The sequence below is a fragment of the Mytilus galloprovincialis genome, chromosome 8 (assembly GCF_965363235.1).
Source record: "Mytilus galloprovincialis chromosome 8, xbMytGall1.hap1.1, whole genome shotgun sequence".
Classification (NCBI taxonomy): domain Eukaryota; kingdom Metazoa; phylum Mollusca; class Bivalvia; order Mytilida; family Mytilidae; genus Mytilus; species Mytilus galloprovincialis.
The window spans coordinates 70,528,171-70,551,387 of NC_134845.1; the positions used below are offsets into that span (position 1 = coordinate 70,528,171).

Sequence of the window (23,217 nt, forward strand, 5' to 3'; positions counted from 1 at the left end):
TGGGTAATCAAGTATGTCATATGTTGATTGAATATTCAAATCTTTTAACCTTTGGTTAGGTAATCAAGTCTGTCATATATTGGTTGGGTAAACAAGTCTGTCATCTGTTGGATAGGTAATCAAATCTGTCAACTGTTGGTTGGGTAATCAAGTCTGTCATCTGTTGGTTGGATAATCAATTCTGTCATCTGTTGGTTGGATAAATCAATATGTAAGATCAAGGTTAGGTTAACAATGTCTGACAGGTATCTTACATTGATTTAATAACCTAATATTGTTGTCCCTAATGATATAGTTCTCTGAAACATGAAAATTACTTTAAGGACAATCGATATCTGCCAGAAGTAAACTTCAGTCTCTGGCCTTTGTTTATAGTCTTGTATGTTTTTTTTTAATTTTAGTTCAATTATATGTTTTGGAGTTATTTTTGGGCGACATTCATTTTCACTGAACTAGTACACAATTTTATTAAGGGGCCATCTGAGGCCCACCTTGGGGTGCAGGTGTTTGGTCAGGTTGTTCTCTATTTGACATATCCCCATTTTCATTCTCAATTTTATTCAGTCTTAGATGCATTTTGTTATTAGTTGTTATTGGCATCAAACTAGTTGTCAGTAACTGTGAGTACTCTCAAATTTGTACTTAATTGTCTTTTGCTGTTGGGATGAATAAGTACCCACCCATGTCTGGTCTTTGTTTTTATTAGATGTATTTCTGGTGTGTATCAATCTGATGATTAAAGCCTTTCCAACTGATTTTTCAAGTTTGTTCTAATGTTAAACTGTTACACCAATGTCCCAGCTTAGCGAGAGGGTTGCACCTTCAAAGTAATTTAACTCTACCACATTATGAATATAATATTGAGAATGGAAATGGGAAATGTGTCAAAGAGACAACAGCCGAAGTCCACAAATGGGTCTTCAATACAGCGATAAACTCCTGCACTCAAAGGTGTGCTTCAGCTAGCCTCTAAACAAAAATGTACTGTGTACTTACTGCCTGTCCTAAGTCATATTTGTTTTTCGTTCATTATTTTCTACATAAATCAGGTTGTTAGTTTTTTGGTTTGAATTGTTTTACATTTGTCATTTATTAAGGGGTGTTTTTATAGCTGACTATTGGTATGGTTTTGCTCATTGTTGAAGGCCGTACTATAGTTGTCTCATTCCTCATTGGCAATCATACCAAATCTTATTTTAATAAGTACAGGGATGCTTCATTAGCACTATCATTTTCTATGTTCAGTGGACTGTGAAAATGGGGTAAAAACTCTAATTTGGCATTAAAATTAAAAAGATTAATATTCTAGGGAACATGTGTACATAGTTTCAAGTTGATTGGACTTCAACTTCATCAAAAACTACCTCAACCAAAAACTTTAACCTGAAGCAGGCGGACAAATGGACCAATGAACCAACAAACAAATGGACGGAGGGACAAACGAACAGACGCACAGACCAGAAAACATAATGCCCATAACTGGGACATAAAACACAAGGCATCTGTAAACAAGAATAGCCTAAATGGGAGGCATATCTCTTTTTTGTGGATATTGTGTACGGGTAAGTGTACTTTTATGTTGGTCTAAGTGCATCTTCCCCCAATACAATACTTAGTAGTGTTAACAAAATAAGTAATGAATAAAATTTATTTTTCTATTGATCATTGTTTCTGGACAATAACTGCCCAGTTTCCTTGATCATAATATTTTTCAAGCACATGACATCCACTTATTCTACCACACATTTCCTCTAATTCTCCTTCCTTAAAAACATGATAGTATCTATGGAAACTTGTGGTATTATTGTCCTGATCTTTCCTTTCCCATGGCACCAGAACATCTTGCTGTTGAAAATAAGTTCTATTTTTATGTACAGTTAAACAACAGTTTGTTTTGTTGTCAGCCTGACTGACAATTGTTTCTTCTGTCCCTTTTCTATCACTAGAATCAAATGAATCTTTCTTATTACTTTGACTATCACATGCTAATTTACTGTTTGAATCATTTTCGCTCTTATGGTTCATAACTTGACTGTCTCCTTGATAAGCGTTTTCTTTGCTTGCCGATTCCTCACTCGTTAATTTGTCAGAGCAGTTGACATTGCTACACAAACTTTGATCTTTGTCAGTGTTGTGTAGTTTGCTCTCTTTCAGATATTTTGATTTGATTTTATGGCGTTCCTGTTCCATGGCCCATACATATATCAGAAGTTTTCCACCTGATCGTAAGATTCTTAATAATTCTATTATAGCTGCCTCTCTTCTTTCCTGTAATGTAACAAACAATTACAATACTGTAACCAACTTATTTTCGTGACTTTTGCGAATAGAAAAATGATGCAAATATAAATCATGTTGAATATGTAAAACTTGGATTTTTCCTTATTTATTGAAATCAAGTCAATTTAAGAATTGCAAAATTAAATCATTGCGAACTAGACTAAAATTGTTAAACGCGAAATAAAGTATCCGCGAAAATAAGTTGGTAACAGTAACTCACTTAAAGCTCTGATATTTATGCTAAATGAGTTTAATAGTTTCTTGACTTTCCAAACTTGATGATACTGATATATGTTAATCTATAAAGGAGTAAGGGCCTTTTTTCGCCCCAAATTTCAGCTTCATCTGAAGAAAGATTATGGACACTTTTTTAAACACTTAAGGATGTACTTAGGTGACTCATAAAAGGCCATTTTCCAAAATTTAAGCAATTTCTTAATTTTTGTTCCATCGATTTGAGATCCAAACAATACCAAGGCAAATGTTAGGTAAAAGTCTGAGTCAGCCTTTTCAGGCTTTTTTTTAAAACTCAAATATCTTGAAAAGGAGGTCCATGATCTATCAATATTTTTAGCTTATTTTGTTCCTTAACTGGTACTCTTTCAAAATGTAGTATCAATTTTAATTTCTTGATTTTTTAAATTTCACCTAAGTCATTGTAAGTACATCCTTAAGTGTCTACTTCAGTTGATTCAATTAGTTTATGTGAAAGATTTGAACTGATTTTGTCGTTTTGGACACTCAAATTCAATCTTAAATATGAAAATCTATCAAATATGCCATAATATGTTAGTTTTCGGAAGATTTTTGTTAAAAATGAAAGTGACTACATCCGTGTTCACTCTCAACCTTTATATATAATATGTATTATCATCAAATACAACTAACATTTAAATATTAAGAATGAACACAAATGCAGCCACTTCCATTTCAGACAAAAATTGTCTAAAATTTAACTCAAGTGCTAGAATTTTCAGGATTTCAGTAATTTAGCATGACTTAATGATGAAAGTACCCGATATGTGTGCATTGTATGGTAAAAAAACAGCCCATATTTATGTAGCAGAAGTATTCTACTTTCAAAAAAATTTCTTAAAGTTTATTTTTTAACAATTATGTAAAACTGCTATATTTTGGGGCCAAAAAGAGGTCTTACTGAACGGTTGAACCTACTCCTTTCCTTTGTAGCATATACATTTCGAGGGATATGTTCAATCATCTTAATTAAATTCAATTACATGTGTACTATGATAACTAATAACTAGAGGCTCTCAAGAGCCTGTGTCGCTCACCTGTTAATGTGTTTACTGATGTCGGCCATCTTTGTTGGTAGGCGGGGTCATTAGACACTCTTTTTAAAAATAGATACCCTGGTATTATGATTGTGGCCAAGTTTGGTTAAATTTGGCCAAGTAGTTTTAGAAAAGATTTTTATACAAGTTACAAAAATGAGGAAAAGTTGTTTAATATTGACTCTAAAGGGCAATAACTCCTTAGGGGGTCCTCTAACAATTTTGATCATGCTGACTTATTTGTAGATCTTACTTTGCTGAACATTATTGCTGTTTACAGTTTATCTCTATCTATAATAGTATTCAAGATAATAACCAAAAACTGCAAAATTTTCTTAAAATAACCAATTTAAGGGCAGCAACCCAACAACAGGTTGTCCGATTCAACTGAAAATTTGTGAGGGGATATATCTTATTCTGATGGACATTAAAATCTTGAAAGATTTGCCCTAAATGTCTTGGTTTCAAAGATATAAAGCAAAAACTGCATTTTACCACTATGTTCTAATTTTAGCCATGTCGGCCATTTTGTTTGGTAGGCTGGGTCATCGGACACATTTTTTAAACTATAAACCACAATGATAATTGTCGCCAAGTTTGATTAAATTTGGCAAAGTAGTTTTAGAGAAGAAGATTTTTAGAAAAGTTACAAAAAATGATGAAAAGTTGTTGACTATAAAGGGCAATAACTCCTTAAGGGGTCGTCTGGCAATTTTGGTCATGTTGACTTATTTGTAGGTCTTACTCTGCTGAACATTATTGCTGTTTACAGTTTATCTCTATCTATAATAGTATTCAAGATAATAACCAACTAGAGGCTCTAAAGAGCCTGTGTCGCTCACCTTGGTCTATGTGAATATTAAAGGTTCAAGCAGATGGATTCATGACAAAATTGGGTTTTGGTGATGGTGATGTGTGTGTACATCTTACTTTACTGAACATTCTTGCTGCTTAAAATTATCTCTATCTATAATGAACTTGGCCCATTAGTTTCAGTGGAAAATGTTAGTAAAAATTTACAAATTTTATGAAAATTGTTAAAAATTGACTATAAAGAACAATAACTCCTAAGGGGGTCAATTGACCATTTCAGTCATGTTGACTTATTTGTAAATCTTACTTTGCTGAACATTATTGTTGTTTACAGTTTATCTCTATCAATAATAATATTCAAGATAATGACCAAAAACAGCAAAATTTCCTTAAAACTAACAATTCAGGGTCAGCAACCCAACAACGGGTTGTCCGATTCATCTAAAAAGTTCAGAACAGATAAATGTTGACCTGCTAAACAATTTTACCCCATGTCAGATTTGCTCTAAATGCTTTGGGTTTTGAGTTATAAGCCAAAAACTGCATTTTACCCCATGTTCTATTTTTAGCCATGGCGGCCATTTTGGTTGGATGGCCGGGTCACCGGACACATTTTTCAAACTACTAACCCAAAAGATGATTGTGGCCAAGTTTGGATTAATTTGGCCAAGTAGTTTCAGAGAAGAAGATTTTTGTAAAAGATTACTAAGATTTACGAAAAATGGTTAAAAATTAAATATAAAGGGCAATAACTCCTAAAGCGGTCAACTGACCATTTCAGTCATGTTGACTTATTTGTAAATCTTACTTTGGTGAACATTATTGCTTTTTATAGTTTATCTCTATCTATAATAATATTCAAGATAATAACCAAAAAGAGCAAAATTTCCTTAAAATTACTAATTCAGGGCCAGCAACCCAACAACGGGTTGTCCGATTCATCTGAAAATTTGAGGGCAGATAGATCTTGAACTGATAAACAATTTTACCCCATGTCAGATTTGCTCTAAATGCTTTGGGTTTTGAGCTATAAGCCAAAAACTGCATTTTACCCCATGTTCTATTTTTAGCCATGGCGGCCACCTTGGTTTGATGGCCGGGTCACTGGACACATTTTTCAAACTACTAACCCAAAAGATGATTGTGGCCAAGTTTGGATTAATTTAGCCCAGTAGTTTCAGAGGAGAAGATTTTTGTAAAATATTACGAAGATTTACGAAAAATTGTTAAAAATTGACTATAAAGGGCAATAACTCCTAAAGGGGTCAACTGACCATTTCAGTCATGTTGACTTATTTGTAAATCTTACTTTGCTGAACATTATTGCTGTTTACTGTTTATCTCTATCTATAATAATATTCAAGATAATAACCAAAAACAGCAAAATTTCCTTAAAATTACTAATTCAGGGGCAGCAACCCAACAACGGGTTATCCGATTCATCTGAAAATTTCAGGGCAGATAGATCTTCACCTGTTTAACAATTCTACCCCTGTCAGATTTGCTCTAAATGCTTTGGTTTTTGAGTTATAAGCCAAAAACTGCATTTTACCCCTATGTTCTGTTTTTAGCCATGGCGGCCATCTTGGATGGTTGGCCGGGTCACCGGACACATTTTTTAAACTAGATACCCCAATGATGATTGTGGCCAAGTTTGGTTTAATTTGGCCCAGTAGTTTCAGAGGAGAAGATTTTTGTAAAAGTTAACGACGACGACGGACGACGACGGACGACGGACGCCAAGTGATGAGAAAAGCTCACTTGGCCTTTTAGGCCAGGTGAGCTAAAAACTGCAAAATTTCCTTAAAATAACCATTTCAGGGGCAGCAACCCAACAACAGGTTATCCGATTCGTCTGAAAATTTCAGGGCAGATAGATCTTCACCTGATAAACAATTTTACCCCATGTCAGATTTGCTCTAAATGCTTTGGTTTTTGAGTTATAAGCCAAAAACTGCATTTTACCCCTATGTTCTATTTTTAGCCATGGCGGCCATCTTGGTTGGTTTGACGGGTCACGCCACACATTTTTTAAACTAGATATCCCAAGGATGATTGTGGCCAAGTTTGGTAGAATTTGGCCCAGTAGTTTCAGAGGAGAAGATTTTTGTAAAAGTTTACGGACGACGGACGACAGACGACGGACGACGGACGACAGACGACGGACGCAGGACGACGGACGACGGACGCCAAGTGATGAGAAAAGCTCACTTGACCTTTCAGGTCAGGTGAGCTAATAACAAATTTTCCAGGCTCATTTACTTATTTTAAGTATGGAAGGATCTATGCTAGATTGAATCATTAAAAACTTTACAATAGGTAACTTTCATCGCAGACAATAAGTATGGTTTACCTGAGTAGACATATGATGAATGACAGCTATACATATACAGAAATCAAAGGAAGAGGAACGTAATGGAATGTGAAGGACATCTCCAACATACACCTCATGGGAACGGCCATGACAAATCTCTGATAGATTAACACTCCGGTCTGATCCAACCTACAACAAAACAATAAATAAGGTATATACCGGTATATGGAATCATAACATTGTGATCAAACATAAAAACAGAACTACTCACTAATCATGCTAATAAAAGCAATACTCAATTCCCGTATGACTGAGGGAGGGAGACCATCTTATAAGATTTTAATTTCCCAAATAGTTTGTGCAGTATATAATCAAACTTTTTCACCTGTTTGCTCAACATGTGTTGGAAGTGATGATTCATACATTTTTGACACATGGTGATGGAAGTCACATGACAGATTCCTTTATACTGTATTCTGTAACTGCTGTATAACGGTAAAATCCATGAAATTTTGTAATCAACGGAGACAATAAAGAATCAATAGTATTTATGTGGACTTTTATTTAAAAGAGAGTGGATGTTGTTACCACTATCTGACTGTAATCATAGTAATTTAAACATCCTCATCTCTCTCTTTCTGCAAAATTCATAAAAGGGGAGACAACACCTCTTTCTGACATACTTATTTTTGCATTTCTCATAAACTTTCTTTAGTCCTGAAAACAAGTCTCTTTTATTTTCTATGGCAAAAAGTTAATGTTACATGTTACATACAACACTCAAATCAAAACAATTACCAGAGATTCAAATCAAAATGTCAAACTCTAATAAACAAATGTATTTTTATAAATTGAAAATATTTGTTTTTCTTATCATTTGCTCATACCTCATATACAGACTGATTGAGACCAAGATATTTTCCATTTCCACAGCCAATATCTGCCATCAATGATCCTACAGGCATATCTTTGATAAACTGAGATATCTTAGGCCATGGTGTGTGTCTTGTTCCACTGAAATGATCTGCTATTTCTTCATATACCTGTAAAGCAACATGTTTTACTTTAGTTTACACAATATTGGATGGTGCAAAAATACAGTTACTAGTAATTATTTTCATTTGCATATATTCTTAAATGGAAAACAGTTACTTTGAGATCAAATACAGATAAAACTCAACAAGATTTCTTACATTAATATCAAGTTCATTTAATGTATGAAAAAAGCAAGACTTTTTATGAAAATGATTGTGAATTATCATACCAAACCATCTTGGTTGCAAGTGTGTGTCACTCTTCACCCTGATCACACAATGATAATGACTAAATAATGTTATAAATCAAGAGATCAAGATTTGGAATCAGTACCAAACATCTAAGAAAATACAGTAATCTTCAGGTGTAACACCACTAATTAAGGCACCGGCCAGAAAGCACATACCAGAAAGTAGTACATATTTAACTCAAAATAGTTCCTACGCATGAGTGTAACTTTCAAAATATGTAGAATATTTAGGTATTTTTGGAATGAAATGAAAGCTGAAGGACTGGTGATCATTGTAGAACACTTTTTGACTTTTAATTTTGAATATTTAAAAAACTGCATCAAATTTTAAAAAGAGGGTACATCTTGTCAGTTTGTCAGATCTGAAGTACCTGTTTTGGTACATCCGAAGTTCTGGGAACCAGTTCTTTCTTATATGCCATTGAACTTTTAAGGTATGTTGATTTTTTCAGTACAAGACACCATACAGTGTTGCTTGTAAATGCAATGATTGCCACTTTATTTGAACTTAAAACAAAAGAGTTGTGCCTGCTTGAAACGGAGGAATTTAACATAGAAAGCAATGGGACCATGAATTAGTGGTGTACTCCCTTCAGACTGTAGAAACTAGGTTCTAATTGAATAAACTTACCAAGATAATCAGACAGTCATCTTTACAAAGACCACATATAGTTAACTACTTTATATTATAATAAATGCTTCGCTGAGCGCAGCCTGATATGACCACAAAGGCCTAACTCTGAACAGTTGGGGCAAATTTGGACACAATATTCAATCTTGATACTGTCTGAATTTGGATTGTGATCAAATTTTTGACATAATAAGGCCCCATAACCCCTAAAATGAATGCAAACCTTCTACTTGTGGTATCAAACATGGTGGTACAATTTAAGAACAATCAAAATATTTATACACAAGTTATTATCCTGAAACTAGAAAAATGCTTGGTTTTTTTGCCCCCTAAATCCTAAACTGTTGGCCCCATAATCCCTAAATTGAATCCCAACTTTAATTTTGTGGTATGGAACCTTCTTTAATAAACTGTTATCACAGAGATATGTCTCGCCTTTTTGCAAATGTTGAAATCAAAATAGCAATATTTTTAACATCTTATATAAGTTATGCAAATACAAAGTCAATGAACCATGACTTAGTAACATGGCTAAAAAAATCTCCATGTAAATGAGATGTGCCAATGCTGATACGACTGCATACCAAATACCATTGAGTTATTATAATTTGTTCCCAAACCTAAACACAAACATTAACTTGTAAACTATGTAAAAGTTTCAGTCAATGAACCATGAAGAGGGGGTAGGGCTATATGATCTCCATGGAAACGATACTTGCAAAAGCCAATAAATTTGCATACCAAATATCATTGACTTAACATTAGCAGTTCATCTTAAATTGATTTAATCACAAACTAATACATGTAAATTAAGATAAGTTACAAAGTCATTAGACTGTGACTGAGGGGCGAGGCCAAATATTCTCCATCGAGGTAAGATGTGCCAATGCTTTTACAACTGACTACCAATTAACATTGGCCTACCACTAATGGTTCCCCTAGAATTGACCTTATCACAAACTAATACATGAGAACTTAGAAAAATTTTCAAAGTCGACCATGACTAAGGGGGCAGGTCCAAATGCCAATGCTTATACAACTGCATACTAAATAATACTAACCTACCAATTGTGATTCCCCATAAACTGACCTAATCACAAACTAATATATGTAAAATAAGCAAAAGTTTCAAAGTCCATTACCATGACTGAGGGGGCAGGGCCAAATAATCTCCACGGAAATGAGATGTGCCAATGCTTATACAACTCCATACTAAATATGATTGACCTACCACTTGTGGTTCACCATAAACTAGACCTATTAATCACAAACTAATACATTGTTTATACCATCGCCCTCGCCGTCGTCGCTGCCGCCGGAAACAGCATACCTTGGTCATTATAAAAAAAAGTGCAAATTTCGACGAGGTAATATTTTGAAAAATGATGTCATTGTTTAAAATATTTGAATGTGGCCCTCTATTCTATAGTATGAAGCAACGATATTCAGAAATATGCAATGGGGAAAATGAAGAGTTCCTTCAATTTTAACAATTTTAGGTCATCCTTTGATAGAATCGTGTCAATGGTGTTACCAATTTAAAACATACATTTAGGTACTAAATATTATTGTTAAACATCAAACAACTGTTCCAATTTGTTGTTTAGGTTTAAATTACGACTTATTGACATTATTCATATAGCTGTGCATTCTATTCAAACATAAATCTCAGAATACATTGTCATAAAAAAGTTGGCTGTCCTAATTATGGCCGTTGTAAATACTGAAAAATACACTTAAACTGAATATATGTAAAATGTATCAGATTAAATGATAATAACATACCTAATCCTTCATATACGGCCTAAAAACACTTTCATTCATGAATAAAAATTAAAAAATGTCGCATTTTTATATAGTTACACCACTAACCCTTCAGTAACTCCAATGACACAAAAGTACCACCATTGACATCACATTTCAGATTTTACTTTTATTAAGTACTGAACACAAAGCAAAGAACACTGAGCAAAAGAAAAAGATGAAAAATAATTCTTATGCTAAAAATTCTCAAATTATATAACATAACATCCATTACTAAAAATGTCAATAGTGTTACTAAATAGTGTCATTGTTACCAGCATACATCAGTTTGTGAAAACTTTGTATATGTAATACATGATATTGTTAAAACATTGTTAAATAAGTATTGTTTCATAAATAATATGATGTTTCGCTTGTTAAACATGATAAGCACAAAACAATGCTGATTTTCATGATATATTCAGTGGTGTTACTTAACTGGTCAATGGTGTTATTTTATCAAAATGGTCTCACCATTGACAAATTAAGAATCTACATACACAGTTAGATTCGGCATATCACAGAACCCAATTTTTGATGAAATCAAACAAAGTTTAATTTTGGACTCTTTGGGCCCCTTATTCCTAAACTGTTGGAACCAAAACTCCCAAAATCAATCCCAACCTTCCTTTTATGGTCATAAACCTTGTGTTAAAATTTCATAGATTTCTATTTACTTTTACTAAAGTTATGGTGCGAAAACCAAGACAAGAGGCTGTCACAACGACAGCAAACCGGATTTATTAACATTTATTTGTGTCCTGGCAATATCACAAGAACCATAACTGATGAATGCTGAAAGTGAAAATCGTCAATATCAAATTTGATCTCCATTTTGTAGTCAGTATCAACATATTAAAATTTGAAAAGCTTAGATTGAATGGTTCATTAGTAAATGCAACAACGTGAATGGAAACGCCATTTTACGATCTTTCAAGAACCATAACTCCTGAACGGTAAAAGTCAAAATCGTCATTATTGAACTTGACCTCTATTTTGTCATCAGAAACAACATATAAAAATTTCAAAAGCTTTGGTTGAATGGTTTATGAGAAAATGCACGGACACGACTGGAAACACCATTTTTCAATCTTTCAAGAACCATAACTCCTGAACCGTAAAAGTCAAAATCGTCATTATTGAACTTGACCTCCATTTTGTCATCAGTAACAATATATTAAAATTTGGGAAGCTTTGGTAGAACAGTTCATGCGTAAATGCACAGACACGACTGAAAACTCCATTTTTCAATCTTTCAAGAACCATAACTCCTGAACGGTAAAAGTCAAAATCGTCATTATTGAACTTGACCTCCATTTTGTCATCGGTAACAACATATTAAAATTTGGGAAGCTTTGGTAGAACAGTTCATGCATAAAGGCACAGACACGACTGGAAACTCCATTTTTCAATCTTTCAAGAACCATAACTCCTGAACGGTAAAAGTCAAAATCGTCATTATTGAACTTGACCTTCATTTAGTTGTCAGTAACAACATATTAAAATTTTAAAAGCTTTGGTTGAGCAGTTCATGAGTTAATGCATGGACAACATGTGATTGCCGCCCGCCTGACTGCCCGCCCGCCGTACATCCCCAAATCAATAACCCACATTTTTGTCACAAAAATCCAGTTAAAAAATGTTTATTTGGGCCCCTTTTTGGCCCCTTATTCCTAAACTGTTGAGACCTTAACTCCCAAAACCAATCCCAACCTTCCTTTTGTGGTCATAAACCTTGTGTTTAAATTTCATTGATTTCTATTCACTTTTACTAAAGTTATTGTGCGAAAACCAAGAATAATGCTTAATTGGGCCCTTTTTTGGCCCCTAATTCCTAAACTGTTGGAACCAAAACTCCCCAAATCAATCCCAACCTTCCTTTTGTGGTCATAAACCTTGTGTCAAAATTTCATAGATTTCTATTTACTTAAACTCAAGTTATAGTGCGAAAACCAAGAAAATGCTTATTTGGGCCCTTTTTGGCCCCTAATTCCTAAACTATTGGGACCAAAACTCCCAAAATCATTCCCAGCCTTCCTTTTGTGGTCATAAACCTTGTGTTAAAATTTCATAGATTTCTATTTACTTATACTAAAGTTATAGTGCGAAAACCAAATGTCTCTGACTACGACGACGACGACGCAGACGACAACGTGATACCAATATACGACCAAAAAATTTTCAATTTTTGCAGTCATATAAACAAGAGTGCACACACTGAAATGTCTCGCTTCTTTACTAATCATTGATATTATGTCGATATTCCTAAGTATAAAGCTTGATTACAACTGTCACATAAACTTAACATTAACCAAGATAGCTAAACAAAGACCAATGAATCATGAAAATGAGGTCAAGGTCAGATGAACCATGCCAGGCAGACATGAACAGCTAACAAAGCTTCCATACATACAACAGGCATACATAGTTGACCTATTAATTTACTTATAGTTTAAGAAAAATAGACCAAAATACAAAAACTTAACACTGTGCAATTGAAGTCATGGTCAAATAAAACGTGCGGGACTGACATATAGATCATAATATATTTCCATACACCAAATATAGTTGACCTTTGGCATATAATATTAGATAAAAAGATCAAAACTTAAAAACTTAACTTTGACCACTGAACCATGAAAATGAGGTCAAGGTCAGATGACATCTGCCCGCTAGACATGTACACCTTACAACCATTCCATACAACAAAAATATAGTAGACGTATTGCATAAAGTATGAGAAAAACAGACCAAATCACAAAAACTTAACTATAACCACTGAACCATGAAAATGAGGTCAAGGTCAGATGACACCTGCCAGTTGGACATGTACACCTTCCAGTCCTTCCATACACCAAATATACTAGCCCTATTACTTATGAGGTCGAGGTCAAGTGAAAACTGTCTGACGGGCATGAGGACCTTGCAAGGTACGCACATACCAAATATAGTTATCCTATTACTTATAATAAGAGAGAATTCAACATTACAAAAATTTTGAACTTTTTTTTCAAGTGGTCACTGAACCATGAAAATGAGGTCAAGGACATTGGACATGTGACTGACAGAAACTTTGTAACATGAGGCATCTATATACAAAGTTTGAAGCATCCAGGTCTTTCACCTTCTAAAATATAAACCTTTTAAGAAGTTAGCTAAAACACCGCTGCCCTCGCTGGATCACTATCCCTATGTCGAGCTTTCTGCAACAAAAGTTGCAGGCTCGACAAAAATTGAGCTGGGTAAAACTGACACACGGAAATCTATTGAATGTAAATTAAATAAGTAGAGCCTTATAGCAAGTATCATCCATTACCTGTTGAACATGAGAATTCTCTAATTTTTCTGCATCTGTGTCACATTTTGGAAGCATTATACTTAAACTGAAAGGAAAATAATCATAAAAATCAATACATTAATGTTTGGAGGCTTAAACACAGGTCTCAGATTTTTATTGTGCCCAGTACGTTTTGATATTTCAAGATAACAGTGTGAGGGATGATTACTCACACAACTAATATACTAGACTATTACATGTATTATACAAATATAGTTTATGTAAAATGAATTCAGAACTAGTCTAGACTAACTGTGATAAAGAGCTTAACATGGTCAAAAGATATTTTCTATTTTTACTCAAAGGATTAATAGTGCTGAATTTATTAGCAGTTACGGTAAATGTGCTTTTTCTCTCTTTTGGTTGCCTTACTCAATGATTTTGACCAGTCATCATCTTTAATTGATAAGAAAATGAAATTTGGCTGGTCAATATAATTTTATAGCTAAAAGTTGAACTATCTTGTTTTCAACAAAAAGTACATATATTTTATTCCATTGATCATTTGTCAAAGACTGAAAAATAGATTATTAAAGTGTCTATAATCATGTTCATTGGCTTAAATCTTTTCTACTAACACTACATATCTTGTCTATTCCCCATTAACTTTGCTCAGAGGAACAGTATTGTTTATTCAGTTATAGTATATTTTTAAAGCTTTTAATTTCAGATCATTAGTTTATAAGATAACTGAAAATAAAGAAAGTTGTTGAGAGAAAATCTGAAATTCTACAAAATTTAGCTTAATCAGGTGAAACAATATTCTGAAATGACAAAAAGTAAAATGGTTACAATAGAATAGACCCTTTTTGAGTTATGTCCTTCACCAGAAAAGTTTGTCAATTATGCCACCTTTATGACCTCATTTACCAGATAGAGGCTGTATCCCTGCACTATTAAAGTTCATCAAGCTTCTTTGTGATTGTCATTATGCAAGATAAACTAGAAATATGGTTTGTTCCGTAGCTACTTAATCACAATCCCCTAATGACAGCAGTGCTGATTATCAATTCATAAGAATTTAATGCTCAACATGAGAAGGAAGTGATCATGCCCCTAATCTCATGAATGGTGTTCACTAAACCCAAAGTTTTTGACTTAAATGCAACAAACTAGAAAGTGGTCTATTTTGCATTTAAAGATCAATAACATAATTGATTGGTGTTTATCCATGACATGTGTAACGTCTTTTACACTTACTCTGAAGTTTGGAATGGTACAATTCTACAAATTCTATCTCTAGGATGAATTATTTTTCTGAATGTAAATGATACCCTGGTTTCCCTCATGACTAAATCTAAGCCATCAGCTGTTGTGATGATATCAGACTTTCGTGGAGTTATACCATGTGACCAGAGATAACGTGATTCTCCCGTCATAATTAACAAACTACGCCTGGGTAACAAAACAGATATTTGTTGACCCCCAGGATGGCTGAACTCCATGACAATCTATAAAAAGAAATTCAATAAATTATCTATTACAGTACTTAACAAAATAAATGCAGGGACCATCCCTTAAATTACTTTAAAATTATGCATATGTGTGTATTGAAATTTGATATGTTTTGTGATATAGATATAAGACGATGTGGTATGAGTGCTAATGAGACAACTCTCCATCCAAGTCACAATTAGTAAATGGTAAACCATTATAGGTAAAAGTACAGCCTTTAATACACAGCCTTGGCTGCTTATAAACTGTATTGCTTGCAGAAATCAAGCAGTCCTAAAAAATTGCAAATTCATCTGGCTTACATCAGAATTTTGATACAATTTATTGGTTAGCATATCTTTAAGAATAGGCTCTATAACATTGATTATAAAAAAGACCTCAAACCTTTACCTGAGATAATAAACTTAACGACATTATTCCATCTTCAAAAGCTGGTGGTGTGTCAACATGTGGAGGGATTCCTATAGAACAAAACTGTTAAAATTAATTGCATGAACACAAACTGAATCTAAAGTTAACCAGTAGTGATAATATATTTATATACTGAAACTTAAGGGAAGCAGTATACAAGTAAATATATATAGGAATTACCACATAGAAGTACTCACTGGGTATACTTTGAATTATCACAAAATTATCTGTTTTTGTGTTGTTTTTTAATTGTGCTGTTTCATTGATACATATCCAACATCTCCTTTTATTCATACATGTGTATATATGGAGTGGTTCATCATGTCTTCTGGTTTATTGGATAATTTAATATAATACAAGGATGTGTATCCTTTCTTGTTCACATACATTTTTTCGGAGGGTTTTCTTTATTGTAGATTTATTCTAAGGTATATTTGTTAACCTTTGAACTATAAATTTCTTTCAAAGTGACCCTCTCTTTTATAATTACATGTTATACATAACATTTCAGTTAAAATCAATCTATTGTTTGTTCAATTCAAGGAAACAAGAAGAAAATACAATATTAAATTATTTATTCTCACAATTGGTATCTTGTCCCTCTATTTTTCACAGACCTTTATAAAGGTGGTTATTTCTTTTCTGACCTTGTCGAAGTGTATTTTTGCTAAACTGGCCTTTCCTTTCTTATCATACTGACCTTTTCTGTACAGTTTGTTACATTGACCTTGCTTCTGTACATGTTTGTCCAATTACAGTTATCATAAAAAAGAAGATGTGGTCATTGCCAATGAGACAAATATTTACAAGAGCAGAAATTTATAACTATAGGTCACTTTATGGCTTCAACAATGAGCAAAGCCATACAACATAGTCTGCTAGAAAAAGGCCCTGAAATATAATGCTTGTTACTACTGACCTTGCCCTTGAACATATTTGTTGACTGTAAGTTGATCTGGTAGATGCTTGACATATCCTGTTTGAAGGGCCTTCTGAAGTATTTCATTACATTCTGCTGGTATAGACTGAGGCAGAGGGTCATCAGCATCCACATCATTAATGTCATATCTAAACTCATACCCATAATGCAGCACTTCTCTGTGCTTCATCTCTGAAAATATATAAATTCTCATAAATGCTTCAAAACAATCATACAGAATAGATTACATTACCAAAGGACAATGGTTAATGCACTCAACTACAGAACAGAAATACAAGGAAACTGTATTCTCTATTTTCAATGATGTGTTTTGATGTTTAATGATTTTTGATGTTTTAGAAAAAAGTAAAGTAACAATAAATGTGCCCATGGAACACAGATGATGCCCCTGCTTGCATATAAAGTTATAAAGGTATAAAGGGACATAACTTAAGAACTGTCAAAGTGACCCTTCCCAAATTTGAACTTCATCTATGTTTTGTAGTACAATGTAATAAGTATACTTTTCATCACATAAGTTAAGAGAACGGAAACGAATTTTCAGCAATATTTCCATTTGTAAAGGTACATAACTCTAGAACACTACAAGTGATTCTACCAAAATTCAAACCTGTATTCTGTGATAATAAGCATTGTGTATAAGTTTCATAACATTAAGTTGAGGCAAACTCAAGTTAGAGATCAATATGAAAAATTCAGCAATTTTTCCATTTGTAAAGGGGCATAACTTTAGAATAGTAAAAGTGACAACACCACAATTCAAACTTGTTTTGTGTTTTTTTTGGAATTAAGCATTGTATTTAAGTTTCATAACATTTGTTTGAGGCAAACTAAAGTTAGATATTGGAAACTAATTTTGACATATGTAAGTACGGTCACAAGGGTAAAACTTAATGCTCCCTCTACTATGATGGGGGCATAAAAATACCGAACTCCAAGGTAAATTCTAATGGGAAACTTCCTTATCAAATGGCAAATTCAAAAGGTTAAACATATCAAATGGAAACAACTGTCATATTCCTGGCTTGGTACAAGCATTTCCTTATTGTAGAAAATGGTGGATTAAACCTGATTTCATAGGTAGCTAAACCTCTCACTCGTATGACTGTGACATGATATAAGGCTTATATTTATCAAATTGCCAGTGTAAAATGGATATCAAGTACTTCTCTGCTTCTTTAATGTGATGTTTTAGACAATCACCAGTGAAAACTTGATATCAACTGATTTTGTTCAGGTTCTTTAATGTGATGTTTTAGACAGTGAAGTTATCTTGTACTTACGATTATCATTTTGCCAGTGTAAACTGGATACCAACTGATTCTCTTCTGCTTCAGACACAAAGTTTTCAAGTATAATCAGTCCAGGTGGTAGGTCCTTACAAGGTAAAATATTGGACGGAACTATAACAAATAAACCAAATTTCAATCATTCAAGTAAAAAATATCAAATACAATGTACGATTAACTACTTTTAGTAACCTTTATCAGTAATAAATTTAATGATTGAATGAAATCATACAGTGTAAAAATTCCATTGTGCTTTTGAGAAAACAGACAAATTTTAATGATTTATTTTTTTCCAATTAACAAGACAAATTATTCAGTTATTTTTTAGTTTATCTTCCTTAACAAAGACCACAGAAATGGACATAAATCAGTTTATCTGTAAATAGTATGTTTTCTATTTATTCTCTTTACATGTGCATTTTAACCATTCTTAACCACCCAGAAAACTTGAATACCAGTCTTAAATGATTTTTTTTAGCAAAAATTTAATGAAATAATGATATCATTTCAACCCAACAGTTTAAAAAAAGACACTATAACATGTATAATGAGTTTTGTGGTACATGTATGTTTATTCTTCAGATTACTTTTCATTTGTGTACTATTTGACTTTTCTCTTTCATACTCAGTCTATTTTTCGCTGAAATTATTATACATAAAAGTAACATATTAGAATAAGAATATGTGATTGCCGATGAGACAACGCTCCAACAGAGACCAAATGACACAGAAATTAACAACTATAGGTCACCATATGGCTATCAATGAGCAAAACCCATACCCCATGGTCAGCAATAAAAGGTCCAGAAATAGTCCATCAAAAATGATTGCACTATATTTTTATAACACATTATTTCCTGCCAAGTTATTTAGCATATATGTTGATGTGCCCCATGGTTGTCTGAATCCTTTACAGTTTTGAACTTTTTGTATATTTTAGAACAGTAACTGCAAAATTTCATTGTCTGTTATTGTCTGAAGGTTTTTGATTATGTTGATATAAACCCATTGTTTGTGTTCTTTAATTGGAAATGTAGTGTCATCAACACCAAACAAATATTTTCACTCAAACTTAACTATGGGAGTCTTTATCTTGTACTAAGGCAAGTTTGACTTTGAGATAAAGAACAGCATTCTTCTTTCCCGTAAGTTCAAGAAAGGAATTTCTGTCATGTCCATCAATCTGTTATATAACCTTCCTTGGTAAAGCGAAATTAAAGTTTACCTTTGTTTACATATGACAAATAAAAAATAACAGAATGTTTTCTTTTCCCATTAGGTGGCATCTCAAGGCCATTAAACTCTTCACAACATTTTGTTGCGTCTTCAGTTGTTTTAAAGCAGACAATTGAGTATGGTTTCTTTGGCAACATGATGACATCAATGAGAGAACCATTTTTGTCTAGAGCTGTTGAAATTTCCTCTCTACTCACAGAATTGTCAAGTCCACCATTGTGAACACATATAATCTGTAATGAAAATTAACAAACTATATTAGGCCACACCAGTTTAATTTCTTGTTCTACGGACTTTTGGACTCCAAAATTTGGGGCGAGCAAGCAATTTGAAAATTTTAATAAAAAAAATATTTAATTTGCAAATTTTTGAGGCGAAGCTTGAAAAGTTAAGGCGAGTAATTAATTTTTTTTTTGTAAACATAAAATAGTAGGTTTTTACATTTCTTAAAACTAGATTTATCACTTGTACTTTGACATTTCTTTAATTCTTTAATTTATGAAGTAATTTTTCCCTCTTCACCAAGAAATAACTGAATAATTAAATCTGGTCTATGTATGTGACGGACAATGAGACAATTCTCCATCCAAGTCATAATCAGTTTGGGAACAACCCCTTAGTTTTATAAATATCCCTTTTATGAGGGGTCAATATAAGCAGGGACTTTCTATACTAAGTAAATAAGCGGTACCTCGAATGACCAAATATCCGAAAAACACATGTAATGACCGAATAACTCTTCAAATATCAATATTAACACATTTGAGTGACTTTTAAACATATATTATTGAATAAAATTATATTACAAGTGTATTTTATAACCTAAAAATGATTTACAAGTTGCAGGTAAGTTAATATTGATCATTATAAATTTATGGATATCGGTGTGTACTTCCAAGATGGCGACCAAGGAAATCGTATGGAATGAATAAAAGAAAGATTGCATATGCCTTCAAAGGAAAACGCTATGAAAATATAGTATTAAATCGTTTACTGTATATACAGAGAATTGTCTAATGATTGTTTTTCAGAAAGGATTTGAAAATTTAACCATTACATCAAAGCAATGCAATTACTCCAATAATTATAAAAATGAAAAAAAGAACACAAATAAATATTTACAACTATATACAATATGTACATCCTATGTTAGCTTTCTGTGAAAGGGTAATAATGTTTCACCAATAATTTTTGATTATTTAAAATAAAATTATTTAAAATTATTAAAAAAAAAAAGTATTTAAAGTTGATTTGAGTTTTCCTGTTAAAAAAGCTTTCTTCTGGCAAATTATAATTTAAAATTAAAAATATGTAAGAACTTTTGGATTATTTTAGTCATTCGATGTTAAAAAAAAATTTCTTCTTCTTAAACAAAATACATTTCACGTGGAGTCATTGAGAAAATATTTCAGTTCATTTGCTAACTTTGTTAATAAACCAACTGACCGACTTCCTCAAAGCTACTAAGAAGGCACTGTAACCCTCTTCATTTGTATTGTGTACATTTTTCTATATTGTTCATGTTCAATTTCATTGTGTACATTTCGTATGTACATTTTTGTAGTTATACTGGTAAGTACATGTTTACGTTGCAGGTTCTATTCTCTTTTTTCAATTATTTTAGTGTTTAAGTAAGTATACCGTTTTGTTTATGCAATTTATTTGTATTGTGTTTAATGCATTTTTCTTTTCTTGTTCCCCATTGCTGTTTTATACACTTGATACATAATGCATGTATAGTATTGTTGCGCATGTTTTCAGGTTGAACTGGATGAATATATTTTTTAACAATTCTAAATAAAGTATTACCGTGGACTATGACAGATAAGCCCGTGCCTTGTGCAGGATATCTTAATAGTTATACATATTTTACAATAAATTCTAAATAAAGTATTTCCGCGGACTATGACAGATAAGCCCGTGCCTTGTGCAGGATATCTTAATAGTTATAAATATTTTACAATAAATTCTAAATAAAGTATTTTCGCGGACTATGACAGATAAGCCCGTGCCTTGTGCAAGATATCTTAATAGTTATAAATATTTTACAATAAATTCTAAACAAAGTATTTCCGCGGACTATGACAGATAAGCCCGTGCCTTGTGCAGGATATCTTAATAGTTATAAATATTTTACAATAAATTCTAAACAAAGTATTTCCGTGGACTATGCCCTGACAGATAAGCCCGTGCCTTGTGCAGGATATCTTAATAGTTATAAATATTTTACAATAATTCTAAATAAAGTATTTTCGCGGACTATGACAGATAAGCCCGTGCCTTGTGCAGGATATCTTAATAGTTATAAATATTTTACAATAAATTCTAAATAAAGTATTTCCGCGGACTATGACAGATAAGCCCGTGCCTTGTGCAGGATATCTTAATAGTTATAAATATTTTACAATAAATTCTAAACAAAGTATTTCCGCAGACTATGCCCTGACAGATAAGCCCGTGCCTTGTGCAGGATATCTTAATAGTTATAAATATTTTACAATAAATTCTAAAAAAAGTATTTCCGCGGACTATGACAGATAAGCCCGTGCCTTGTGCAGGATATCTTAATAGTTATAAATATTTTACAATAAATTCTAAACAAAGTATTTCCGCGGACTATGCCCTGACAGATAAGCCCGTGCCTTGTGCAGGATATCTTACTTTAATAGTTATAAATATTTTACAATAAATTCTAAACAAAGTATTTCCGCGGACTATGCCCTGACAGATAAGCCCATGCCTTGTGCAGGATATCTTAATAGTTATAAATATTTTACAATAAATTCTAAATAAAGTATTTTCGCGGACTATGACAGATAAGCCCGTGCCTTGTGCACGATATCTTAGTAGTTACAATTTTTTTACAATAAATTCTAAATAAAGTATTTCCGCGGACTATGACAGATAAGCCCGTGCATTGTGCAGGATATCTTAATAGTTCTAAATATTTTACAATAAATTCTAAATAAAGTATTTTTGCGGACTATGACAGATACATTTTGTAAGCCCGTGCCTTGTGCAGGATATCTTAGTAGTTGTAATTTTAAAGTTGAACATCCATTTCTAAATTAAAAATATAATAATATGATAAAGATAATATTTTTTTTAATAACTAACTAAAATTAAAACAAAAACTAATTTAAACAGTTTACTATTCCATATTTTATTTTAAAAAGGCCCACCCTCACATTGTTCATTGCCTTGACGTGGCGTGAGGGCTCTAATTTGGTGGTCTAAGATGAACACGTTGAGGGATTGTATGCAATCTTTCTTTTATTCATTCAATACGATTTCCTTGGTCGCCATCTTGGAAGTACACACCGATATCCATAAATTTATAATGATCAATATTAACTTACCTGCAACTTGTAAATCATTTTTAGGTTATAAAATACACTGCTATTATAATTTTATTCAATAATATATGTTTAAAAGTCACTCAAATGTGTTAATATTGATATTTGAAGAGTTATTCGGTCATTACATGTGTTATTAGGATAATAACAGTGTTATTCAGTCATTTGTGTTACCCGTAAATAAGTATAGAAAGTCCCTGATATAAGTTATAATATATTTTTTTGTGAAAAAAAACACTTTTTAATAAAAAAGGGCTCATATTTTCCCAAAGAACTGAATATTTATTTATAACTGTATGTGTATTACAATTTACAGAATACAGAATATATTTATCTGATATCAAATGGTCAAAACATGTCCAAGAATTTTTTAATATTCCTGGACGTTTACCATGTTAACACCAGAAGGGTTATTGGAGCAGATTTCAGGTCATTCTTAATTCCTAAATTGTCTATTGTAAGTGTAAAAACTGTAAATAGTGAATAGAGAACACTTTTTTTTACAGCCAACACCTGCCTAGTACTAAACTAATTGATTCTTAATGTGTTAAACCTTTGTTGGTGTTTCAGTAATTTGTATCCCTTCATTCTTTTCTAACATGTCACGAAACTTCATCTGCTTTTTCTTTAATTTTTTCTCGACTTTTGACATTTTTGTCGTGGCACTGGGCGCTGCCATCTTGAATTTAATCTCTGATAAAACTGATATTTGAGTTTATATAATTATTACTATTTTAATTTTAAAACATATTCATTTTTATTATTTTTTTTCACA

At 32.5% G+C, this 23,217-nt stretch overlaps 1 protein-coding gene across 1 annotated transcript; it reads right to left on the bottom strand.

Moving 5' to 3' along the window:
- Nucleotides 1-1,630: 1,630 nt before the first annotated feature.
- LOC143042478 (tRNA (carboxymethyluridine(34)-5-O)-methyltransferase alkbh8-like) lies at nucleotides 1,631-23,142 on the bottom strand. Its single transcript, XM_076214785.1, has 10 exons — nucleotides 22,996-23,142; nucleotides 19,076-19,319; nucleotides 17,845-17,964; nucleotides 16,541-16,732; nucleotides 15,601-15,671; nucleotides 14,956-15,206; nucleotides 13,735-13,801; nucleotides 7,587-7,742; nucleotides 6,739-6,888; nucleotides 1,631-2,268 (listed from the first exon to the last, which is right to left on the bottom strand). Exons 1-10 carry the CDS (start codon nucleotides 23,119-23,121, stop codon nucleotides 1,663-1,665), a joined length of 1,983 nt encoding a protein of 660 aa, XP_076070900.1. The 5' UTR covers nucleotides 23,122-23,142; the 3' UTR covers nucleotides 1,631-1,662.
- Between the last annotated feature and the right edge of the window lie 75 nt (nucleotides 23,143-23,217).